Source organism: Heteronotia binoei, chromosome 1 (assembly GCF_032191835.1).
Source record: "Heteronotia binoei isolate CCM8104 ecotype False Entrance Well chromosome 1, APGP_CSIRO_Hbin_v1, whole genome shotgun sequence".
Classification (NCBI taxonomy): domain Eukaryota; kingdom Metazoa; phylum Chordata; class Lepidosauria; order Squamata; family Gekkonidae; genus Heteronotia; species Heteronotia binoei.
Window position 1 is genome coordinate 252082010 of NC_083223.1, and position 26109 is coordinate 252108118.

General features: G+C 48.2%; 1 protein-coding gene across 2 annotated transcripts in view; it reads right to left on the reverse strand.

The window, feature by feature from the left end:
• EHD1 (EH domain containing 1) overlaps nt 1-26109 on the reverse strand; it is a 154118-nt gene that overhangs the window by 17731 nt on the left and 110278 nt on the right. Inside the window, exons 1-3 of one of the 2 annotated variants that reach the window (XM_060252695.1) lie at nt 17174-17286; nt 14240-14654; nt 7486-7583 (exon numbers count right to left, since the gene is read on the reverse strand). In XM_060252695.1, coding sequence (XP_060108678.1) covers nt 7486-7583; nt 14240-14654; nt 17174-17192 — 532 coding nt within the window. In that variant the 5' untranslated portion in view covers nt 17193-17286. Of the gene's footprint in view, nt 1-7485; nt 7584-14239; nt 14725-17173; nt 17287-26109 lie in introns of those variants that run through there. The other variant, XM_060252703.1, reaches the window with a different exon arrangement.

Below are 26109 nucleotides of genomic sequence, written 5' to 3' on the forward strand. Positions count from 1 at the left end.
AGAATAGCAACATTCCATGGACAATTGGGGAAGAGATAAGAAGCAAGACTCACCAATTCTGCCTCCTGTTGGAACCTCTTAAGGAAGTTAAGATCTGGCATTGGCAGGTGAAGAGAGAATGGTACTCAAAGCATCAACCATACCAACCGCCCTCAACAGATCGACCTTTGCTTTGCTTGTTCCATGGGCTCTGACAGATTCTCCTTTGCCACAGGGGCAAAACTGTGCCATCGCCTGCTCTACCAATATTTTACCACTTGGGTTGACAAAGAAAGAGAAAAGGGAAGCAGGAAGCGGCCTTGTATAATCTTCAGTCTGCTGTTCCAAGCAGTCTGGTTCTGTAGAATCACAGAGTTGGAACGGGCCATACAGGCCATCTAGTCTAACTCCAGTGCAGGATCAGCCTACAGCATCCCTGACAAGTGTTTGTCCAGCTGCTGCTTCAAGACTGCTGGTGGGGGGTGGGGGAGAGAGAACACCTCCCTAGGCAGCTGATTCCACTGTTGAACTACTCTAACGGTAAGAGTTGCCTGTTCCAACAAGTGATTGCTCCATTACTCAATTTTTTTTTAAAACTGGAGATGCAGGGAATCAAACTCAGGGTGGGAGGCTTACACAAACAAAAATGTGTGCTCTTTATGGCAAAAGTCAGGACACCCTGCCCCGAGAGCTCATGTAAGAAAAAAATGAGGTCCACTAAGGAGAAGGTGGTCACAGGACACAAAAGCGACTAGCCCTGTGGAACCCCTGTACATCCAGCAACCGGGAACACTGGCTGGCAACGTTTTGTTCTGATTTAGCTGATCCAGAGTACGGACACACATGGTGCCCTTCAGTCACCCAGCCATACCCATGGAGTTGGCAAAAAAAGGGAAAGAGCTGCCCCGCCCTTTCCATGCCCAAGTTTTCTGCACTTGTGTCAGTGAAGCAGGAATTCCAAGGGAGCGACCAAATTTGGCAGCAGTGTGGATTAAAATGCAGAGCTTGAGGGCGTGGAGCACTGATGGTGTTGGGGGCTTTTTAAAGACTCTGTAGAACAAACATGTCTGGTTTAATGCAGGAGGGAGGAGGGGGAAGAGAGAAGAGTTGAAGGCTGATTGCTCAAAGAGGAACTTTCCCTCAGGCAACTTACAGGGAGTTCAGTTATGCCGCTGACAGGGCATGAGGTCACCGCAGGGCACAGCTTTCCCACAAGCAGAGAGAGGAGGGGAAAGCCAGAGGAAAAACCCCTTGGCCCCCACCCAGATCCACCTGCACGTACTCCCACAGTACCAGGCAACACCCGGACAAGCTAGGCCCGTGAGCCTTCTGCTTCCAGAGGCTACCGAGCGGGGGTTTAGGCCCTCCACCACAGAAGCCCTGGCCCACATCCAAGGCTGCACTTTCACTCAGTGATGAGGAAAATGCACCAAGAGGCACAAAGTTTCTCACACTTGGAAGGCTGAGCCACAGCTAGAGAGAAGGCAGGCCTGCAATTATGAGAACCGTTTGAACTTCCCGACAAAGTGTTGAAAGTAAGGTTCACAGGCAAGCCTGCACACTCAGCTGTGACCAAGGTTGCTGGTTTTGGGTTGGGAAATACCTGGAGATTTGGGGGGGGGGGGTGGATGTGGAGTGCAGGGTTTGGGGAAGGGAGGGACCTCAGTGAGGTAATCATGCCATACAGTCCACCTTCCAAAGCAGCCCTTTTCTCCAGAGCAGCTGATCTCAGTCACCCGCGGATCCTGTGAATTTAGGGGGAGGTATTTGTGAATTTCATGCATTGAGCGGGGGAGGTTAGACTAGATGACCCTGAAGGTCCCTTCCAACTCTATGATTCTACCTGGAGAACAACTGTAAAAGTGGGAGATCTCCAGGTGCCACCTAGAGGTTGGCAACCCTAGCTGTGACTCCAGCAGCAACCACAGGCACTGGAAAAACCACTGGCTCTGCTGGGAGGTGAGCAGTGCGACAGAATCAGGAGGGCTTGGGTAGGGTGGGGATTTCCATTGCATTGGAGGGGAGGCAGCAATGCAAGAGTCCCAGGCTCCACAGCCACCTCTCAGCTGAATGGCCCAGCATTTGCAACATGCAGGCCCTGTTGATTTCAAGCGGATTTTTGAATAGGGGATTTGTTCAGAACTGTATGCATGCATCTCGCTTCCTGTTAGCAACCCAGTAACCCAGCCAAGAAGAACCACTACTGTCCTGCCCTGTGAGTGCAGGGGAAATCTGGCTTTTCCAGTGGCTGACTTTCCAGTGTGCTTCCCGCCCTCCTAAAATTATGAAGTCAGACTCATTTTAAATGTGGCGCTGGCAAAGCAGAAGCTCTTCCCCTTGGGGTTTTGCGCTCGTGAAGCATCTGCTTTGCGTAGGTAGCAGCAGCCCAATTTAAACCCGTATGCAAAGATCCATGGGAGAGAACCACTGCCTCACAAGCAACACGTTTAAATCAAGCCTCAAACAAGCACAGGGCTAGGATTTCCTGCCTCTTGTGGATTCCCCGAAACCTCCCCAGGTAGGAGAGAAGTTCCCCTGCTGGCTGTCTCACAACTTCCTGGTCTCTCTGGCTGAGGTGTGGAAAAAAACAAGGTTCTGAACAATAGACCTGGGGTGCCCCAGCAGACCGGGGCTTCCTGTGACTCACCTCGCTCCAGTATGAGAAAACCACACACAGATGTTTACAGCACCAGGCAGCCTAACAGTGCAGCAAAGAGGCACCGTGCCAAAGAGGAGCCAGGGCAGCGCAACACATTCCTTCCAAGATGCTGCTGCTGCGATAAGGAACACAAAGGCGAGGCCTGGAAGGTGGAGTTCAATTCCAGAGACTCCTCCCCCCACCCACTGCAATAACAGGTCTGAGACAGCAGTGACCATTCTCTGCATGAGCAGTTCCAGGTGGGCAGCTGTCTGCGGTGGAAGAATGCAATTCAGAGTCCAGCAACAACGTAAAAGACCAACAAGGTTTCCAGGGTGCAAAACTTTCAAGAGTCAGATGCAAGTACTACGTGTATCTGGAAATCTTGGCATCCTGGAAATCTTTTTCGTCTTTCAGGAGCTACTGGGTTCGAATTGTGCTCTTCTGCATGAACAGGGTTCTTAGAAAGGACAAACTTGACTGTGTACAATTCTGGTCACCACACCTCAAAAAAGACATTACAGCATTTGAAAAAGTGCAGAAGAGGGCAACTAGAATGATTAAAGGGTTGGAACACTTTCCCTATGAAGAAAGATTAAAGCACTTGCGGCTCTTCAGCTTGGAGAAATGTCGACTGAAGGGGTGACATGACAGAGGTTTACAAGATTATGCATGGAACAGAAAAGGTAGAGAAAGAAGTACTTTTCACCCTTTCTCACAGTACAAGAACTTGTGGACAATGAAATTGCTGAGCGGTCAGGTTACAACGGTTGAAAGAAAGTGCTTCTTCAACCAAAGAATGATTAACACATGGAATTCACTGCCACAGGAGGCAGTGGCGGCTGCAAGCATAGCCAGCTTCAAGAGCGGATTGGATAAACATATGAGCAGAGATCCATCAGTGGTTATTAGTCACAGCCAGTGTTTCCTCTAAGCTGAGTTAGTGTGAGTTAGCTCACAGATTTTTGGCCTCTGGCTCACACATTTTTGTCTTAGCTCAGGAAAAATAGCCCCAGAGCGAAATAATTTATGCAGTAGCTCACAACTTTAATTCCAGTAGCTCACAAAGTAAGAGTTTTTGCTCACAAAGACTCCATGGCTTAGAGGAAACACTGCCAATAGAATATTGTTGGAATTCTCTGGGGCAGTGATGATCTGTATTCTTGGTGTTTTGGGGGGGGGGGCAACCATGGGAGGGCTTCTAGTGTCCTAGCCCCAGTGGTCGACCTCTTGATGGTACCTGGTTTTCTGGCCACTATGTGACAGAGTATACAGAGTACTGGACTGGATGGGCCACTGGCCTGCTCCAACATGGCTTCTCTTATGTTCTTAGATGCTCCAGCCAGCAACCCTGGCATGCCCAATTCTTTCAGCTCATCAAGCAGCCATTACAGCAGCTAGCCACATGGCACATGGGGACACAGTGCCTTTTGACTTACAGTCTTTTGGCTTTGGATTTTCTTCTGGCCTCACCTGACAGAGTAAAAAGGACTTCCAAGTCTGCACTCCAGTCCAAAAAAGTTTAACAAATCAATAGCTGAACACACCTTATGAGACTAACGCATTTATTGTCAGTAAACTTTAATGAGCCAGAGCAAAACAACAACCTAGCTGCCCTCTTCTATCCTGATCCACAGCAACACTCTCAGGGCTGGTCTTTGGGGTCGACATCCAGGGCCATAACTCACAGAGAGGGCCCAAAAGCAGGCTATAGTTTTTTAAGTACTACTGCAGGTGCACGGAGGAACTGCCCAGATCCTAACATTACCTAACTATGCCATTATTCCAGGCCAATTCCCAACATCTCCCCTTGCCCGCCTTCTGTGACTTACAAGAAGATGATATTGGATTTATATCCAGCCCTATACTCTGAATCTCAGAGCAGTCACAATCTCCTATATCTTCTCTCCCCACAACAGACACCCTGTGAGGTAGGTGGGGCTGAGGGAGCTCTTACAGCAGCTGCCCTTTCAAGGACAACTCCTATGACAGCTATGGCTGACCCAAGGCCATGCTAGCAGGTGCAAGTGGAGGAGTGGGGAATCAAACCCGGTTCTCCCAGATAGGAGTCCACACACTTAACCACTACACCAAACTGGCTCTCTACATGAATAGTAGAAACACGAAGCCCTGCAAAGTCACAGGTGCCTCTGCAAAGTCACAGGTGGAGCAAGCAGTGATGCAGACAAGTGAAGCCCCCAAACTGACAAGGGAACTAATCCTGGCTTCTGAAATTTCACTAGCTGAATTGCCAATTCTACCTAGCATTTTTGCACCACCCTCTCTCCAAAGAACTCAGGGTGGCTTATGCGCTTTCTCTTCTCCTCTTATTGTGCCCATCCAACAATCCTGCGGGGCAGCATAAGCTCAGAGAACGACTGTTCCAAGGTCACCCAGTTGAGCTTTGTAGGAGGAGGCTTATGCTCCCAAATCTTTTATACTTTTCCTGACCTGGCAGGGAATCTGACACACACTGTCCTGATTGTGTGCAAAGGAAATGCCCAGTTTTGCAACTGGTGTAAAACAACGCAACAGATTAAGCCACCACACAGCAGCTGACTTGAGAAAGCACAAACCAGCTCAACCAAGATCTGCAGCGGGTTTAGAGTGGAGCAGCACCACCTGCCCAAAATGCTTCCAGTTTAATCAAGATGGCAGGAGCTGATCCAAATTTAAAACCTACCTTGACCTCTGGAGACCGCCTTGCGCACATCTACCGGTGTGCACAACTCAAGACATTCTAAGCAGAATTGCCCCGACTTGCATGCAATTCTGTGCATATTCGCCACAAGTTGCCCAAGAACAGAAAAGCTTCGTTATTTTAAACACACCCAGTGTTGTTTTGGAAATGGTCAGGACTGCATTCAAAAAGCTTGGAGAAACCTTGGGAGGGTTTTGAAATTGGGAAGCACAATAGGAACTTGTTTTCTGATGGTTCAACACTTTTGCCAGACGAGGGGCAAGGCTGTACATGCTTGGCAGCTGCCAGCTTTTAAAAGAAAAGGCTGAGTTGAGGGCTTGGAATTCTGCACTTCCACAGGCCAAACATGTGAGAGTGCAGAATGCAGCCTCCAGAAGCAATCTCCAACACAGTTTCAGTGGGATGATTACAGCCTGCACCCGGTTCCTTAAGCACCTCAATGAGGAAATAATAAATAAGGAGATATAATTTTCTAAAAATAAAAATGTTTTATCAGTGGCTACTAGCCATGGTGACTCAAGGGAACCTCCACATTCAGAGGCAGTAAATCTCTGAATCCCAGTGCCAGGAGGCAACATCAGGAGGAAGGCCTTAGCCCTTAGTTTGCTGACCCTCCAGGACAGGTGGTTAGCCACTGCATGAACCAAGATATTGGCCCAGACTGACCACTGCTCTTATGTCCTCCCTAATTATACTACTGGCTCATTTAGTGTGACATCAGTCTTATGACAAAAGGAAAGGAAAGGTCCCCTGTGCAAGCACCAGTCATTTCCGACTCTGGGGTGACGTTGCTTTCACGTTTTCACAGCAGACTTTTTACAGGGTGGTTTGCCATTGCCTTCCCCAGTACACTTCCCACCCCCCAGCAAGCTGGGTACTCATTTTACCAACCTCAGAAGGATGGAAGGCTGAGTCAACCTTGAGCCGGCTACCTGAAAACCCAGCTTCTGCCGGGGTTCAAACTCAGGTGGTGAGCAGAGCTTAGGACTGCAGTACTGCAGCTTTAATACTCTGCACCACAGGGCTCTTATGAGGGGTCCCTATATTGCCTTTTCAAAATTTGGGGCAGCTGTCAGCATAACAACTTGTCCTTGCACGCAGAACAGCAACCTTATTACAACCTGCCCATAAAAATAAACAAAATGAACAGCCCAGAAGTGCTCTGGTGACTTCTGAGCAAGGAGAAATTCTCCATCAAGATTGATGAAGCGTTGCATCCTGCTTTCTCACTCTCTGGGGTCAAACAGCTGCCTTATCGGCAAGCAGCAGTTTCCTGCTAGTAGCCTAGGGAGACAGAAGAGAAACGGAGGAGGGCAGGATTTTGGAACAGCAGGCAACGTAGTTACGGCGAGAAAGAATTTCCTTCCATTCCATCATACCAAGTACGGGACACTAATAGAATGACTCAGATTGGAGGAAGACCTGGGGCCAGGCTGACGCCGGCTTCCACGTTCCATCTTCAGGCCAATCCCCCTCCCCCAGAATAGCAGTTGTGTCAAAGACTTCTTTGTAGAAAGAAGAGATTGTGCTTTGGCGGGGAGGGGGAGGAAGAGGAGGGCAGAGGCACCAGGCAGAACAACTGGCCTGTCCCAAGGTGCCGGCAGGCACAGGAAGAAGAGAAAGGAGAAGACGGCCAGCCAAGTCAGAGGCCTGTCAAGGGCCTTGGAAGAAAGCTGCTATTTTTAGCTGCCATCCACTAATGGGGAGAAGTTTCACTATCAGCCCAGCAGGAGACACCAGCGCCTTCTGTCCCAAATCCAAAAAACAAAAGGCAGCATCCCCCAGCATCCAGAATGCTCTTCCCTCCTGGCACCAGGGCCTTGGTGATGCGGACAGCAAAACTAAGAGCCAAGCGCTGCCCACTCTGTGTGCCAGCCAGAGATTTCCCCAAGTTTAGGCCTGGAAACTTAACTGCATGTGGGAAGGTGGAGAGGGAATTTCCTCCATGGAAGCCAGCTCTTGACCACAGAGGGCGAGCTTTATGCCAAAGGCCTGGAAGAGTGGCCATGCCCCTCCCTGGAATGCTAGAATCTTACACAATGTGCAGAGCTAGATTGCTCAGATGAGATAGCACATACAGACACGCAACACCCGAGTGAGTCAGGAAAGCCCACTGGCCAGCCCTCATCCTTACAAATGCCAAGGACCACTCCCTGCGAGCCTTTACCTCTGCTTATCCGCTGCTTCTCTCCAGACAGGATCCCAGGGGTGTCGATAATGCTGATGCTGTCCAGAACAGGATTGGGTAGCTGGGCACACATGAACCTGAAGCAGGAGGAGACAGAGAGTTGGGAAGGGATTGCTGGGGCTCAAGCAGCAGTCGTGGGGAAAAGGGAATGCAGTCACCAAAGACCCTCATGGCCTGCCTGACTACCAGGCCCATCTCAACATTCTGTGGAGGGGAAAATCTCATTGTTACAAGTTCACTGGCCATTAAGAGGCACCACAATCAGGCTGTTCACAGTCCAGGGGTCCTCAATATGGCACCCAAGGGTGCCACTGCACCTGCTGACACCATTCCCGGTGCCCCTCAAGTGTTTCTAGACAGTGAGTGGGGCTTTCTGACTGGCCACTACAGATTCGATGGCCTGTGCAGATTTTTAAAAATGTTGCTTTGGCAGCAGCTGCCACCACAGCACAAGGATCGTTGCTACATGACTCCAGATAAGCTGCAGCAGTCGTTTTGTGGCCAGCTTCACCTCCCCATCAGGCATTTTGTGGCTTCACCCACCAATAGTTCCTCTAAGCTGTGGAGTCTGGTGAGCAAAAATTTGTGATCTACTGGCATTAAAGTTGTGAGCAAGCGATTTGGCTACTGCATAAATTAATTTGCTCTGGGACCTTCCTTCCTGAGAGAAGACAAAAATGTGTGAGCCTGAGACTAAAAGACTGTGAGCTAGCTCACACTAACTCAGCTTAGAGGGAACACTGTCACCCATCATGCTGTGCCAGAATTTCAAAGGTGCCCACAGGTTTAAACATGCTGGGAACTCCTTTTTCAGCATATAGACTGTGCTAAAAATAGAGAACCCTATTGTGACGATGGAGGCTTCTCATCCCTGGAAGAGTTTTTGGCGGGTGGTTTTTCTGATTCTCCCCACTCTGTGCTCCTTAACTGAGACTAGGCTCCAGTATAGATTTTTATCCCTTTCCTGCAACTGGGTACTCTTTTTAATTGTAGGGTCCTGACATGGTTCTGTTTAAACATCTGTTGAGCACTTTAATGCACTCTAATAACTCCCAGCATTCACTGAGAAGACAGTTTTGTGAATGGCGCAAAGCCCAGCCAACCAGCATTCAGTGCAACTGGATAGGAGGTGCTGGCTGGGGACCATAAGCAGTCTAATGCAGCTGGCTGCTCTTGGGTTTGATTCAGTTTGAAAGTCTGAATCCTTGTCCAAAAGGGGACCACCGATCCACACAGAACCATTCACCTCTCTAGCTACGATATTAATTCAAAAGGAAGATCAGGGTTTTTCTTCCCACGTGTGCCATCAAGAAAACATACAAGTTACAAGTATGCACAGTAATAAAAAAAAACATTTGGGGGGCACTTTTCCCAATGAAGAGCCACTATATTTGATGATTCATTAATCATTCATTAAGGCAGGTTATAAATATTTTAATCATGGCTTCTTTTGTAGCAGGAACTCCTTTGTATATTAACCCACACACCCATGATGTAGCCAATCCTCCAAGAGCTTACAGGACTCTTAATAAAGGGCCTACTGTATGCTCCAGGAGGATTGGCTACATCAGGAGTGTGGCCTAATATGCAAAGGAGTTCCTGCTACAAAAAAAGCCCTGATTTTAATACACTGCTCCAGGGAATGAGGTATACTGGAGGTAGGACCCATCGTATCACGCACCTCTCCCTCCCTAGCGACAGGTCAAAGGTCACTTAGAAGCTAGGCATACCCTGTCCTGGCATCAAAGGGCAGAGTTGGAACAGCTGGGTTTGAACCCCCACTTTGCCATGGACGCTCACAGGGTGACCTTAGGCCTGTTACAATCTCTCAGCCTAACCTATCTCACAAGGCTGTCACAAGGGTTAGGCCAGGAGAGGAGAGAACGATATGATAGCTGCTTTGGGCCCCCTCCCATGAGGGAGAAAAGCAGAATAAAAATACAGAAAAATTTAAAAAATAAGCATGCACACCTCATGCTTAACCTTAAATAAGAATGCAAGAGTACCAACTGCTTGAAGGAAGACTGGATACACCTCACCTTCAACATGACTAACAGGGGGCTCTGCTGTACTTATCTCTTCAAAGCGAGAGGGGAACCACCTTACATTCCCTAGAGAGGAGTCAGAGTCACCTTCCCTTCATTTCACCAGATGAGATTCCCTTGCAGATGCATACAGAACACGTGCTATTTAATATCTGAGAGAGCCAGTTTGGTGTAGTGGTTAAGTGTGCGGACACTTATCTGGGAGAACCGGGTTTGATTCCCCACTCCTCCGCTTGCAGCTACTGGAATGGCCTTGGGTCAGCCATAGCTCTCGTAGGAGTTGTCCTTGAAAGGGCAGTTTCTGTGAGAGCTCTCTCAGCCCCTCCTATCTCACAGGGTATCTGTTGTGGTGAGAGGGAAGGTAAAGGAGATTGTAACCGCTCTGAGACTCTGAGATTCAGAGTATAGGGTGGGATATAAATCCAATACTATCATTTTCTTCTTCTATATATAAGCAGCCACTAAAGGAGGCTGAAGCATCAGTAATATGCAGATGATGCCCAGCTCTACCTTTCTTCCCCACTTAATTTCAAGGTGGTTGTTGATGTTCTGAACCGGTGTACTTGGACTGAGTCATGGGCTGGATGAGCGTCAACAAACTGAAACTTAATCTTGGTAAGACAAAGGTTCTTTGTGTGCATATAAAGGCTTGGGACTTAATCTCTCCTATCTTGGATGGAGTTAGTACTCCTCTCCCTGAAAAGTCAAGATTGCAGCTTGAGAATGCTATTCCATACAGTGGTCACAAGAGAAAACCAGGTGGCTGCAGTGGTTCAGAGCGCTTTTACCTAGATTTGACTGGCGCATCAACTGCGCCCACTTCTGGTTCAATCAGACCTAGCCACAGCAATCCAAGACTTTGTTACATCCAGACTCAACTACTGCAATGCACTCTACTTGGACCTACCCTTGAGGAGTGTTGGGAAGATGCAGCTAGACCACTGGTAAGAGCCAGTTACTGGGAGCATGTCTCCCACACTGCAGCAATTACACTGGATACCAGTTTACTCTTGAGCCAAAATTCAAGGTTCTGTTCTTGTGTCAGGCCAGGGCATCTACGTACCTATTTAGCATTAGGTAGCAGAGATATAAACTTTATAAAGGACACAAACACAACTAAAGATTTTTTTTTTTAAAAAAAAAAACCTTAAAACATCCTTAAAACATTAGCACTTGTTTGTCTTAAAGCTGATTTCTTTGTATTTCTCCCATGGAATCCAAGGAACCAGGCAAAGGAAGCTCTGGCTCTTTCCCTCCCTCGCCAGAGGACCAGGAGGGGGAGGAGTCTCAACCAATGGAGAAAATCGAAGTTTCACTCTGTAGTTCCTGTGTGACTGACCAAGTCTTGCAAAGCAAGCTGAGATGCAGAAGGAAACAAGAGAGAAGGAGAAGGAAGCAGACATGAGTCAGTTGCTCGGGGACCTGATAGGAGCCCTCTGGGGACCTGATTCGGCCCCTGGGCTGCATGTTTGACACCCCTGTCCTATATGATTTGGGACTGCGGTATCTGAACTGCTCTTCTCTCTTATGTTCCTGCCCAGGAATTAAAATCATAGGGACAGGCCCTCCTGACTGCCCCATCAATTAAAGAGACTTGTCTGGCAGGCATACAAGAAAGGGCCTTTTTGGTGGCTGCCCCACAATTTCCCTAGGGAGGTGCACCTGGGTGGCAGCCCCACAAGGAACAACTTCTCCAAGGAGGTGCACCTGGGCCCCTCATTGCAGATCTTTAGGAGGTAGTTGCAGACAGTTTTATTTAGGACTACATTTGACTGAGTTAATTTTTATTTATGGGAAGTCCTTATTGGAGCTTTTAGAATGTTGACATTTATGGGTTTTGTAATTGTTATATTTACTGCATGGGTGTATTTGTTCAAATAATATTTTTATACTGTAAGCTGCCTTGAACGCCACAAGGGAGAAAAGCAGTTAGTAAATGTTTTGAACAAATAAAATGTGCTCCTGCGCACAGGAACCCCATGTGAACAGCACACTAAACTTTCCTAAATAAACACCAGCAATCCTTGCCTGTGCAAGAACACAATGTCAGCACACTGCCTTCCTGCAGCTGCAGACCAATACTGTTACTTTGGCCCTGCACGTAGCAGGATAAAATGAATACACCTCCCCTTCCCCCCCTTCCCTAATTCAACCCCTCTGCCAGTGTTCACTCCCACTACAGCTGCTTGGCCCAGAAGGACAAACATTCCTATGGGTGGAACTGCTCAAACGCTGCCTTTCAGCTTCAGGGCAACCACAGCAGTGGGCAGCTGCCTCAACAAGGATGACACAGGCAGCGATAATCTAACAGCGCTCTTGTGGGAATCCCCCTGGAGACTTTAAGACGAGGGGCCTCCACAAAGACCCTCCCACTTCCCACTGAATCCAACAAGGAGGATTATGGTAGGCCAACTGGACAGCATATTTAGATCACTGGGCATCTGAAGGTTAAGGAGAGGTTTAAGTATTAACTGCCCCCTCCTTACAAGATCTGAGGCACACATTCCAGAGAAGCTAGCACTACAAAGACACCTGCAGATAATACATCAGACAACCCAACACGAAACCCACAGGACCCTCAGCTTGTTTTTCAAGCAGGTCTGACTCAGTCAGGAGGACTCAGGTCATGACCCCCGGTCCCAGAGGCATCTAAATTCACTCAATCTCACAATAACTTATAAAGCCCTCCCCATATTTCTAAGTGTGTGGGGGGAGTACACTTGAAAGGCATACCTCTGAAAATATTCACCTTTGAACCCTGAAATAGTTGCTGGTGAGGGAAACCTGCCATAAACCAAATTTTCCAGCCCAAACCCCTTCAAACGCCTCAGGCAAAACATTCTCTCCTTTGCTAACTGTTCTCCTCATTCTGAAGGCAGACTTTCAACTGGACAAACCAAGACCTGTCAGGGACTGAAAACGAGGCTATACCTCGAAAAAGGTAATACATAGAGCTGAGAGAGGGGCTCTGTACAGAAACCTTAATATCGTGCAATGTAAAAATCTGCACACAGTCTCCCAGGTTCAAATCTGAGAATTTAAATGGCGATAGAAGGACACCAAAGGAGGCAGTTCTTTACTAGCTGGGTGGCAGCAAGATGAGAAGTTGCCTGGGATATCACACCCCCTCCCCCCAAAAAAAGCAGTTCCTCTATCACAAGAAGTGGGGCATACCTGGGGCCCTGAAGGCCACAGAAACAGTGCAAGACATTCTAACGGCGGAGGGAGAAAATCTAAGTGGTTCCCCACATCTCAGCCAGGCTGTAACTAAAACAAGGCACCCCAAGGCAGGCTCCTGCCTGACAAGCCAAACAGGTCTGCCATCCCTCCTGTCTCTGCCCATTCTTCTTGAAGCTCCTTCTCGCCTCGCCTCACCGGGAGAGGAGAGCAAAAGCGGAACCCGGGCAAGCCACTAGTCAAACCTCCACGCCCCCTTTCCAACGCAGAAGCGAGGTGCGCTTCCAAGACAAAGCTTTCCCTCCAAGGCTGGATTCTGCTGGAGCTCATCGGCTAGCGAATGGCGGGCACAAAACTCTCGGGGTTATAGGCAGACCCAGCTTTGTTTGGGGGCTTTGACAACTTCAAGAGCTTTTCAAACAGGGAAGGCAGGTCACATGTCCCCACTACCACTTGGGCCCTTCAAGTCCAGGGAACAGAATAATTCCCGTCTCATGGGTCTGTGACCTAGCTGGGGAACACGATGGTTTTCTCCCCTCCCCCTCCCCATCCAGTGTTCCCTCTAAGCTGAGTTAATGAGCTAGCTCACAGATTTTTAGCCTCCAGCTCACACATTTTTGTCTTAGCACAGGAAGGATGATCCCAGAGCACAATAATTTATGCAGTAGCTCACAACTTTAATGCCAGTCGCTCACAAAGTACAATTTTGCTCACAAGACTCTGCAGCTTAGAGGTAACATTGCCCCCGCCCCGTGCATTTCGGAACATAACACAAAGCAAAGAGGTTCTAGCACTGGGCAGAACAAAAGCTACCATAATAAGCAGGCTGCAAAAAAAAAAGGGGGGGTGGGTGGGAGGGAATGCATCTCAAAATTGCAGCCGGGTTAATTTTGACTAACTCTGCCATTGAAAAGTCCAGCCTCGGTTCCAATTGGGCAAGAAAGCTATGCCGGGTCGGCCAAGAGCAGGAGAGTTCTAGAAAGTTGTCACTACGGGTCGTGACTCGTGAGCCGGGCAAAGACTGGGCGGGGCACGTGGATTCCAGGGAACTTTTTCGCAACAGCCTCTCTCTAGAAAGCAGCTGCAAAAGCGTTCTTCCGAATTCATGGGACTGAGTGACGCTTCGATTCCTGTTGTCCTGGCACTTAGAAGATTCCCGTGCAGTTAAGCGGGGTTCACCCAGGCCCAACGATGAAAACAAGAATTAAGAGCAAAAGATGCAGGGGATCCATGTGGGAGACATTGCAGACGAGCAACCCACCGCCCAACCTCCCCCCTGCGGCAATGCAATGCTACTTCCCTCTGCTGGAGATGAATTGCACACAGACCTCTCCCGTCGACCAGAGTACATTTAACTTTCAGCACTGCCCTAGTTCTCAGGGAGGTGGGTCAACCGGGCCGAACCATTTCAGACGCCTCCCCCAGACCGCAAGGCATCCCTTGCACGAAGAAAGAGAAGCTCTAAGGTGCGCGGCGTGCAGAAACCACGCCGCCCCCCTGCCCCGTCCTACCTGTTCAGGAAGGCGTTGCCGAAGGCGTTGAGCTTGCGGAAGGGTCGCCGCGGGTCGACAACGAGAGCGTTGCCCGGAATGACGCCCTCGGTCTCCCCGCCCATGACGGCGATGAAGGAGTCGGTGGTGGGCTCGGGCCCGATGCGCATGCCGGGGAAGTCCTGCTCCAGGAGGTGCCGGATGAAGGTGGTCTTGCCGGTGCTGTACTGGCCCACCAGCAGCACCATGGGCTTGCTCTCCCAGTCGGCGGGTTCCAGCGCCGGCGAGTGGAAGTCGTGGAAGCGGTAATACTCCTCCAGCGGCAGCAGCTTGCCGGCGTACAGCTGCTTCAGCCCTTCCGAGACGGTGCGGAACAACTCGGGCTCCTTGCGCCGACGCGCGTCGCGGCTCACCCAGCTGAACATGGTCGAGCCCACTGATCGCGAGCGCGGCGGGACAAAAAGGGAGGCGTTAGAGGTGGGGAGGCGGCCCCGGGTTCAAGAGGGCTCCAGACCCACAAGACAACCTGCCGGCGCCGCCAACAGTGCAATGCACCGCAGACGCCACGCGCCCCCCTCGGGCTCATTATAAAACCTTTGCCTGCCGACCGCGCCCCCTCGCTGCCGATTGGCTTCTTCTCTGACGAGCACGCCCCCTCTGCCCCTCCCCTTTCCTACTCTTTCTTCTTTTCTTCCGGCAGCCATGACAGTTACCGAGGCAAAAGTATACAATCACGCCCCAGGGGGCATGCTGAATGCCGATGCACGCGAGCCTGCAGAATAGCTGCGATCTTGACATTACACATTGCATTTATTATTTGCCCTGCGCATTTTTTTAAAAAATAGGAGGACTTTGTGGTGTTAAGCCCCTTCCCATATCCCTGTGGCACCAGATTGCTCAATTTTCCAACCCTAGGCGTTGAGACAGAGCTCAACTTGGAAAAGTAATAGACGTATATTTTAAGATATTGCTGCCCTAGGCAGATGGAGATTCAAAGTGGCTTATAACTTTGTTTGTCTCTGCTCCATTTGATCCTCACAGCTGTCCTGTGAAGTAAGTTAGGGCAAGTTTGATTGGCCCAAGGTCACCCAGCAAGCTTCCATGGCAGAACTGGGGATCTGAACCAGATCCTCATCCAAAACTTTAACCACTATGTCACACTGTTAGTGCTGCCAGGTCCCTGCTAGCCACAGATGGGGGATGGCTCAGTAGAGTTGGGGGCCCTGGCACCATTTGGGAAAAGAAGCGATCCACTGTCCACCTGTCCTACAGCAGAGATCATGCCAATGCCTTGCCCACATTGGATGTTTCCAGTCATATGCATTTTGAGTAAGTCTCATAGAGGCCAGCACAGAGTTCTGCACTGTTTGGTCTCTGAGACTCACCTTGGAATCCCCACTCTGTCATGGAAGTTCAGTGAGTGACTTTGGGCCAGTCACATGCTCCCAGCCTAACCTATTTCACAGGGTCATTGTGTGAAAAAAAGGAGGAGGGGAAGAATGAGGTTGAAAGCAGCTTTTGGTGTCCATTGCAGAAATTACCAAAACAAATAAATTAATTTGTTTTCAGTATTGCCCAGGCTCAAGGCTGGCTTACAGGAGATGGCAGCATCAAGCATTTGCTGGATCATCAAGATCAGCAGAAGAAAGAGACTGCTCCAAAGTGGTACCATCCTTTCTTTGCATAGAACACCCAGGAGGCAGCTGCACACTTCCCCTCTTCTTGGGTTAAAGGGTTCAGCAAAATCACAGAGGCAGCATTGCCCAAGGGCTGTGCTCAAATGCTTTCCAGACTTCCTGCTAGGTCTGATGAAAGCAGAGGTAGAGGTAGTCCCCTGTGCAAGCACCAGTCGTTTCCGACTCAGGGTGACGTTGCTTTCACAACGTTTTCACGGCAGACTTTTTATGGGGTGGTTTGCCATTTCCTTCCCCAGTCATCTACCCTTTCCCCCCAGCAAGCTGGGTACTCATTTTACCAACCTCAGAAGGATGGAAGGCTGAGTCAACCTGAGCCGGCTACCTGAAACCAGCTTCCACTGGGATCAAACTCAGGTCGTGAGCAGAGAGTTCAGACTGCAGAACTGCAGCTTTACCACTCTGCGCCATGGGGCTCTCTATCTGATGAAAGTACTCTCTCCAAAATTACCAAACCCTGCCCTGAAGACTATTAATAGCATCCTGCAACCTTTAGTGCAAGCTTCCCAACATCTTTCCCTAAAAGGGCACTCTCTCTAAAAAAAAAAAGCCTGGGATAACGTAGTGGTTCAAAAGTCAGACCAGGACCTAGAATGTCTGCCACAGAAGCGTATCTGGTGTCCTGAGCCTATCACTATCACTCAGCCTAACCTACCTTACAAGGTTGTTGTAAGGATAGGGCAGAGGAAGGCAGAAAGATGCAAAATAGCACTTTGGATCCCAATCAGAGAGAAATGTGGGGTGTTGTTGTTATTGTTCAGCCCTTTATTATAATACCTCCTCACCAGCATGGCTCCATTTCTGTTCCCAAACCCACTAAAACCTTCCTGCAGAACACTACCTGGGCACAGCACTGTTACTGTCATCCTCTCCAACATGACTGCACCTCTGGCTTGTAAAAGTAGACAAGTCTTGCTAAGGACAAGTCCGGGACAACAAAACTAAAGAATCCTAGGCTTTCTGGGGCTCTGATTTCAGTTGGGGTCATGGAACTTGGTAATTACCACTGTGGACAGGAATGCTGGCACAAGAGCATGATCAATTCAGACCATATTCCATGACTTAGCCTGGGAGCAACTGTAGTAATAATAAAGAGCAATGTGCTTCTATATATGTGCAGAGCACCTTTCCTTGACTTCCAACCAGCAGTCAACCCTAGGCCTGCTGTTGAACTAGAACAACATATGTTCCTCTGTCCCTTTCTATTCATAAGTCTTTTTAATGACTGGGCACCTGCATGTTGGGTGTGCAACTGCCTTACCTGAACTCCCCTCGTCCATTATGGCTTCCTTGTGCCCTCCTGGCCCCTCCCTCAGGGTGTCACGCCCACCCTGGACTTGGCAGTTTAACAGTTTGGTGGCTCCGGGTGGGCGGAACCCCTCTTTGTGAACTGGACTCCTGCATCACAAGTGATGTCAGCAGGTTCTGGAATGGCTTAGCCACAGCTGGGGAGGGTTCCTCCTTGCAGAAGAACTGCCCTAGCCTCAAATGGATCAGACCAAAGGTACTTTTCGCACCGCACTCTTGTCTCTTATCTACACATATTCAGGGATTTTTGTGTAGAAAAAGCCCAGCAGGAACTCATTTGCATATTAGGCCACACCCCCTGACACAAAGCCATCCGGAACTGTGTTCCTGTGGGCTCCTGCTCGAAAAAAGCCATGCACTTATTCATTTATTTGTTCTCCACAGTGGAAAAATGTTTCTTCTGGCTTGATTTGTAAAGATTGTGGTTCTTAGCCATCAATAGACCCATCCTCCATCAATTTATACAAGTGGTTTTTCTTTTTTGAAGATCTTAGAGATCAGGCAGTCTGCGTGATTCCTGCAAACCATTATCACTTGTTTCTGTGGCTTCCATCCAATGGTGCTTTAAAAAAAAGATGGGTTCCCTGCCCCAAAGAGCTTACAGTCTAAACTTTGACAGAGAGAAGACAGCAGAGAGAGGGGATGAAAGCAAGGGGAAGGAGAAGAAGTATAAGGAATGACTTCTTCCAGAAGAAGAACAGACATGCATTTTCAGGTTTTCTACTTTCTTAGGGTTAGTTCCAGGAGGGGAATTATGCCAAAGGCTTCATGGAAAAGGTGGGCTTTGAGGTTGGGTGTTCTGAGAAGCGGTTCCAGGGATAAGGGAGCAGCAAAGGAGACAGGGCAGGATTGTTCAGAGCAGGAGACCTTTGAATGGCTGGAGGCAGCAAAGGAGCAAAGGTCATAAGCGGTAAGGTGTCGGCATATCAGCGGAAAGACTGGGGGGAATCATGGAGACCTTTGAAGGTAAGGGGAGGAGCATAAACTGAAATCTGAGAAGCACAGACAGAAAGGCACTATTGGGATTAAAGGAAGGTTGCTGATAGGACAACAAGAGAGGTGAATGGTTTTGGCATTCAAATGGTGGGTCGACTGGGCTGAGGAAAAGATTAGAAAGTGAGCCAGATTTTTCACTGAGGGAGTTAGAGACTCAGGTCTGTATTTTTGCACCATTGTAAATAAAGAAGGCCCTGGCCTAGATGGCTCAGGCTAGCCCGATCTCATTGGATACTGAAAGCTAAACAGGGTCAGTCCTGGTTAGTACTTGAATGAGAGACTCCTTAGGAAGACAAGGGTTTCTACACAGAGGCAAACCACTTTGGAACATCTCTTGCCTTGAAAACCCCATAAGTTGGCTGCAACTTGATGTCATTTTCCATCACCAAAAGGAGAAGAAACCTGAACTGAGAATAGGTTGGATATGGGAAGTGAATGACAGAAAAAATTCAAAACTGCGTCTTTCCCAGCAACCAGGCGGTGATGTTGTCAGGAGATCTTCAAAGTGTACCAAGAGAAGGATGCCTCTGGGGGAAGCTCAGTCCTAGATATATCATCCTGGAGATAGCAATGAGATATCCAGGCAGCAATACTTGATAAATGGTTCTGTGTTAAACAAAGGGAAGACGTTCAGAAAGTCAGTGAGCTGGTTCTCATTAGCCTACAGGGAGCCCTGGAAGCACAGGGATGTGATTAAGTCACCAGGGAAAAGAACAGCAAGGACAGATCCCTAAGGGACCCTAATGGAGAGAGGAAGGGCCTCCCCTCCTCCATATGAATGGGTAGAAAGAGAACAAGCTGAGGACTGTGTAGTGGAAATCTGGGGAGCAAAAGGAGAAATGAATGCTCTATAGAGAGGTCAAGGGGGACTTGAGGACAGAGTTGAGAGCATCTTATGGCAAATCAGTCAACAACCTGGATCTTCATATGAAATTCCAAAGCAACATTCCAGTCCTTGTGGCGAAACAGAGCAACATAATCAGGACTTGGCAACTGACTCCACACAGCTATATAGGTGATTTCCATACTGGTACCTCCCAGGTTTCCCCCCTCTTTCTGCAATATTTTTTTTTCCAAACATGCTTTGGAAAAAAATGGGTTTTTTTGGGAAACAGCACAGCAACTGCAGGGTAGCAGTCCCATGGATGGGAAAGTCCAGATGTTTCCTAGTCCCATCCACATCAGTGCCATTTTCTCTGCCCTGGTTCCCTATAGCAGAAATTCCCTCCCATGCACAAACCATAAGGGGCTTTTGGGTTTTCTTAAAAATAACAATTGACTTGTTGATAATATTTGCATTTACACATTTGCACTTATTTTTCATTCCCCACACCACCCCAGTTGGGACTCACCGATGGCCTAGAACCTTGTTTTCTCCTCCAATACTTTCCCACACAACAACCCTATGAGGCAGGTCACATTGACAGTTTGCAGGGCTTTATTTGAGCAGGAATGCACAGGAACACAGTTCTGGCTTGCTTGGCCTAATATGCAAATGAGTTCCTGCTGGACTTTTTCTACAAAAAAGCCCTGAGAGTTTGTGAAAGGCCCAAGGTCTCCCAGTGAGCTTCCATAATAGAAGTGGGCAGGGCCTTTTTTGTAGCAGGAGCTCCTTTGTGTATTAGGCCACACACCCCTGATGTAGCCAAACCTCCAAGTGCTTACAGGGCTCTTAGTACAAGGCCTACTGTAAGCTCCAGGAGGATTGGCTACATCAGAGGGGTGTGGCCTAATATTCAAAGGAGTTCCTGCTACAAAAGAAGCCCTGGAAGTAGGGATTTGAACCAATGTCTCCCAAGATATTAGTCCAACACTGCCAGAAATTAGCAATTTCTAAAACCCTAAAAAAGGCCCCAGGTGGTATGAGGAGGGAATGCACACCACAAGGGGGTGGGGGGAATCTGCTGTATGAAAGCACAGTGAATCAGCAGCTGCAGCGGCAGTGCAGAAACCACAGAAAATCATAGCCATGTGGAAAAACCATGGAGATGGTGGTCAGACAACTGATTACTTTTTAGGGAAGGAGTTCCCTGCAGACACTGGGAGAGTCCATAACATGGCTGCCACAAAATGGCTTCTGCAGGAACTGGAGTCAGCCACAAAAGGATTGCCTTAGTTAATTTCAGTGGCACAGTGAAGATCCTTGTGCTATAGTGACAGCTGCTGCCAGAACAACATTTGAAAGAATATGAGCAGCGAATCAAGTCTCCAATCAGGGCTTTTTTTGAGCAGGAAGGCAATTCTGGCTGGCTTAGCATCAGGGTGTGTGGGCTAATATGTAAATGAGTTTCTGCTGGACTTTTTCTATTAAAAAAAAGCCCTGTGGGAAACAATGGTGACATCGGGGTGTGGCCTAAATTAGTTCCTGCTGGGCTTTTTCTACACAACGAACCCTGGCTGATCCAATCAGAAGCCTTGCTAGGCAAAAGCCCGACCCCAACCCCTTCCTAAATACACGTGGAAGGCACCAGAAAAGCTGTCAGCAGGCACCATGGAATCCCAAGCAGCACATTGGAGACCCCACTTTTGGACTTCAGATCCCACTAAAGATCTTCTGTTTTCAGGCATTTCGGATTCAGGAGGTGGACTGACACACTCTTTGAGTGGTAAGTCCCTGTTTCTGGTCAGGGCTCAGACAGGTAAATGTCACTTCCTCATCATTTCTGTGGTCAGCGTTTTCCAGAGTGGCCATAGGGTTGCCAGCCTCCAGGTGGGTCCTGGAGATCTCCAGCTTTTACAACTGGTCTCCGGCTGGGACGCAATTAACTTGCTGACCTGATGGATGTTGCAGAGTTCCAATTGTGCATGAATTTGTGAAAGAACTGAACATTATGAATATTTTCTACACACATACCGCAAGTTTTGCAAGACACTCCCTGAAGGAAGGACCTGGTGGTCCAAAACAGGTTTTACTCTGCTAGTGGTCCATTGGAGCTCTTTTCTGGACTTATGATGTTTTGGACTATTTGCACAATGGTGTATATATGTGCATAATATGCACATGTGGTATGTAAAAATACGAGGTTGCTCTTTTCCTTGTATGAATTATATTTTGTAATAGCATTTTTCACAGAGTGGTTTGTTTTATTTGGTTGCCCCTGGAGAAAATGGCTGCTTTGAAAGGTGGACTCTATGGCATTGTTCCATGCTGAGGCCTATCCCCTCTGCAAACCCCTCCCTCTCCCAGATCCACCCCCAAGGTCTCGAGGTATTTTCCAACACAGACCTGGCATAAGTTTAGGGATCAAGCCTAATTGAAAATCACACTTTAGGATCTAGAATGCTTTCCATGAGCCTTTATTCTGACAGGGGGATGGGCTGGTTGGGGGTTCCTTCCATGCTGGTGAAAGAAACTTGGTCTGCATGCCCTTATTCATGTGTCAGGACTGAGCACTGGCTTGGACAACAGATTCATGGGCTAAGCCCTAGTGAATCCCAACTCATTTTAGTTTGTTGATGAAGCTGAATGAGGTGGTAAGAAGGTGGCAGAGTGCCAGGGTAGTAGGATAGGCTAGTTGCCAACCTCCAGGTGGGGTAACACTGAAGATAAACTGAAAATAATGATTTACAAACACTCTAATGTTGATGCACTGAGTTTTTAAAATAGATTTTATGTTATGACATTCAATTGCAAGGTTTATATCTACAGAATACATTGATAATTCACTATGCAGTCCAATAATATGTCCTAGAACAGTGCAGTGAAGAAAAAGCACACTCCTTGTAAGAGTGTTTGTAACTCATTATTCACGGTTTATCTTCAGTGTTACTCAACCTTGACCATGTTTGCCATTGCTTTTGTTACTTAACTAGGCTTCCCAATCCCCAGGTCCCAGAGGGGGATCCCCCGGTTTTACAGGCTTCCCCCCTCCCCCAGCCAGCTGGCCGGTGGGGGAAGCCCCACCCCCAGAGCCCTCATGCATCTCCATGAACGATTTCCATAGGGAATGATGGGGAATTGAACCGCGGGTATCGGGGGCTCTCGGGGGGGCTGTTTTTTGAGATAGAGGCACCAAATTTTCAGTATAGCATCTAGTGCCTCTCCCCAAAATACCTACCAAGTTTCAAAAAGATTGGACCAGGGGGTCCAATTCTATGAGCCTCAAAAGAAGATGCCCCTATCCTTCATTATTTCCTATGGAAGGAATGCATTTAAAAATTTGTGCAGTCCCTTTAAATGTGATGGCCAGAACTCCCTTGAAGTTCAATTATGCTTGTCACACCCTTGCTCTTGGCTCCGCCCCAATGTCTCCTGGCTCCACCCCCAAAGTCTCCTAGCTCCACCCCCAACGTCCCCAGATATTTCTTAAATTGGACTTGGCAACCCTATACTTAACCTCCAGGTGGGGCCTGGAGATCTCCAAGAATTTACACTTATCTCCAAACTACAGGGATCAGTTCCCCTGGGGGTGGGCTACATAGCACTATACCTTGCTGAAGTCCTTCCCCTCCTCAAACCCTGCCCTCCCCAGACTTCACCCCACCTCAAATCTCCAGGAATTTTGCAACCCAGAGCTGGCAGCCCGAGGACTGTACCACTTCTCTCTGCAGGGGAGGGCTTCACTTTTCCAAAGTCCCCCCTCAATTAATTATTTCCTCTATGAACAAGTCCAAACAGAGAAAGCTAAGATTGTGCCAGGTTTTTTTTTTAAATTTGCAGGGGATTTTGTAAATGGGGGGCATTAAGATTTAAATGCTCCTCTCCTGTACATTGAAGTGGTACAATCCATTTGACTGCCTCAACATTCTTCTGCCTGAGAAGCTAAGCATGGGTACTCCTTTATCAGTAGCGACTCTTCCCCCTGGTGAAAGTTGTTGGCATAGCCCAAATTTGTCTCATCGCAGGAGAATTTGGTGTTAACTGGCTTAGCAAAGTAGGGTTTTACTCCTTTGGCACCCTGCTTGCTTGTAAATACCAGTGCACATTGAAAAGTTGGAATTTGATTCACACTTTCTGGACACTGTTCTGTGGGCCAGAAAGGTACAATACTGGGAGTTTCATGAACAATATTTCAAATGCTTTTTTCCCCTTTTACAAGGTCGGTGTGCAAAACCATGTTTTGACTAGGAATCCCGGTACAGGGAAGGAAATTTAAGTGTCCCGCTTCCATATGCATCATGAAAGAATGAAGAAGCATCGAGGGAATATTAGAAGTCTTTTGGCACTCTTGGAAAGTGAGATGGAAAGATCAGGGATGGAAATATTGCATGTCTAATAGTGGTGACGTCTTTGCTGTTCTGAAATGCAAATTCATTTTGTGGCGGGATAAGGGCTGCGTGGTCAGGGGTTTGCAGACCTACTAGCCTCCTTTTCCCTGCCATCCACCTCAGCCTTTCTCTCCCCCCAGCCGTAGGCCTGCCCATCTCTCATTCAGCTTTCTCCTCCTGTTTTCCCTCTTCTTTCCAAAAGGCACAAGGGAAGGATTCCGAAGCACTGCGTCAGGTTTAAAGGGTGTTCTTTTAAAATGCCTCTAAAAATCAGAGCCAAGGGAGAGGGAAAAAACCCTCCAAGAACAGTATGAGACTTTCCTCCCAAATAAGGGAGAGTGGAATTCCTCACAAATCCTCTCCCTGAAGCCTCTCTGGGTTTAATATTTTCCACTGTGCTCGAAAGGGTGGAGAACACAAAATAACATGAGGAGACTGAAAAAAGCAGTGTATACCAGGGGTGGCCAATGGTAGCTCTCAAGATATTTTTTGCCTACAACTCCCATCAGCCCCAGCCAGCATGGCCACCCGGGTATACTGTGAAAGGAAAAGGAATACAGTCACAAACATCCCGCATACATCCACATTGGAGATCAGAGCTTGGTTTGGGCTGTACACTCTCAGTGTCTCCTGATTGAAAGGCCTCTCTTTGTTCTAGGCTGGAGAGACAAGATAGTGCAGTGTAGTGGTTATAAATGCCAGTCTATTAACTGAGAACCTATGAGGTTCAAATCCCTGCTCTGCACACAGAGAATTGTTGTAAAGATAAAATGGCGGGGGTGGGGGGTTGAAATGCTGCAAGCCACTTCAAGTTCCTACAGAAGGAACACAAATAAGTCTCTGTTCATTGATGCTGCAGTCACACTTCAAGGAAAGGTGGGACATATAGGGTTGCCAACTCTGGGTTGGGAAACACCTGGAGATTTTGGGAGTGGAGGCTATAAAGAGGGCAGGATTTGGGGAGGAGAGGGACTTAAATGGGGTATAATGCCATAGAGTTCACCTTCCAAAGCAGCCATTTTCTCCAGGGGAACTGATCTCTGTCAACTGGAGATGTGTTGTAATAACAGGAGATCCTGTCACTACCTGGAGGTTGGTAACTCTATGGAACAATTCCATCCCCTTGTGTGTTCTCACTGTGTGTGCTTTTCTCATACACCAAGGGCTCCTCCCCAGACCAGACAGAATCAAATCACATAGATGTGGAAACAAAGAGTGCTTAGCTGTCTCTCCCTCCCTTGCTTTTAGCCATCCTCAGCATGGCTGGGAGTTTCACTTCTAACTTTGGTGTAGTGGTTAAGTATGCAGACTCTTATCTGGGAGAACCAGGTTTGATTTCCCCACTTCTGCACTTGCAGCTGCTGGAATGGCCTTGAGTCAGCCATAGCTCTGGCAGAGATTGTCCTTCTGTGAGAGCTCTCTCAGCCCCACCCACCTCACAGGGTGTCTGTTGTGAGGAGGGAGGAAGGTAAAGGAGATTGTGAACCATTCTGATTCAGAGAGAAGAGTGGGGTCCTCTTCCTCTTCTTCTTCTAACTGTGGGCCATGGCAGTCTGTATTCCTGTTTCTCTGAAGTGCTGGTTTCCAAGTCTGTCATGAATTTTCCTGGAAGCGGCGGGGGGGGGGGGGAGAAAACCCCTGCCCAAAGTAAGATCATGGAACACATTGAGCACTAATAATCTGAGAGGTCTTGACGCAGTGACCATTCTATTACCATAGTAAGAATGTGCAGTTCAGGTTTCCTTGTCTTTATAGGTCTTGCCAGGGGTACTGATGTGTGATCCTTTAACATTATGAGTGTCAGGTCTGTTCCCCAAGCTGCCAGAAGCAAATTTCCTGTTATCTGTTGGGAATCCTTGGATTCCTCATATGGTTACAGTTAGCTCCTATTTAAGAGCAGTTGGCAGCTGGGATATTTTGGAGAAAACTGACTTGGAGGGGAAAATGTTTCCACTGTGATTGATCTAGGGATTGAAGGGGGGGCATTAGCTCTATTCTATTTTGTTGGAGTTAGTTGGGTCACCAATCTAAGGATCTGCAAAATGGGAAGGCAGGAACAGCCATTTTTCTTGCCTGCTTCTGGAATTGGAATGTGTTAGACAGAATGCTGTTGAGTCACAGGCAGGGCTTTTTTTTTTTAATATGAACGCAGTTCCGGCTGGCTTGATGTCAGGGGGTGTGGCCTAATATGCAAATGAGTTCCTGTTGGGCTTTTTCTATGAAAAAAGCCTGTGTGAAACTATGGTGATGTCAGGGAGTATGGCCTAATAGGCAAATGAGTTCCTGCTGGGCTTTTTCTACAAAAAAAGCTCTGGTCACAAGCAACTTATGGTAATTAGGGTTTGTAGAATCTTTCGGGCTCAAGTGCCGTGTTCTACTGGAGAAAGTTTTCCTTCCAGACGTTTCTATCTCAACTGCGGAGAACATCCTCAGTGGCGTTGCAGCCGGAGCAGGCACTCTGACCTTCTTGGTTGCTGTGCATTGAGTGGGGCCAGGGCTGCTGGAGAGCTGCTATTTGTAGGCTGGAGGGGGTGTGATGAAAGGGCAATTGGTTTGTGGATGTGCCCATTGTTTGGTGGGGCTTCCTGGAAGGGTAGTGATAAGGAAACTGGCTGTTGAATGTGACCATTGTTCTGTGTTAATTGCTGGGAGGGTTGGAAGGGGTGTGAAGATAAGGAAGATGGT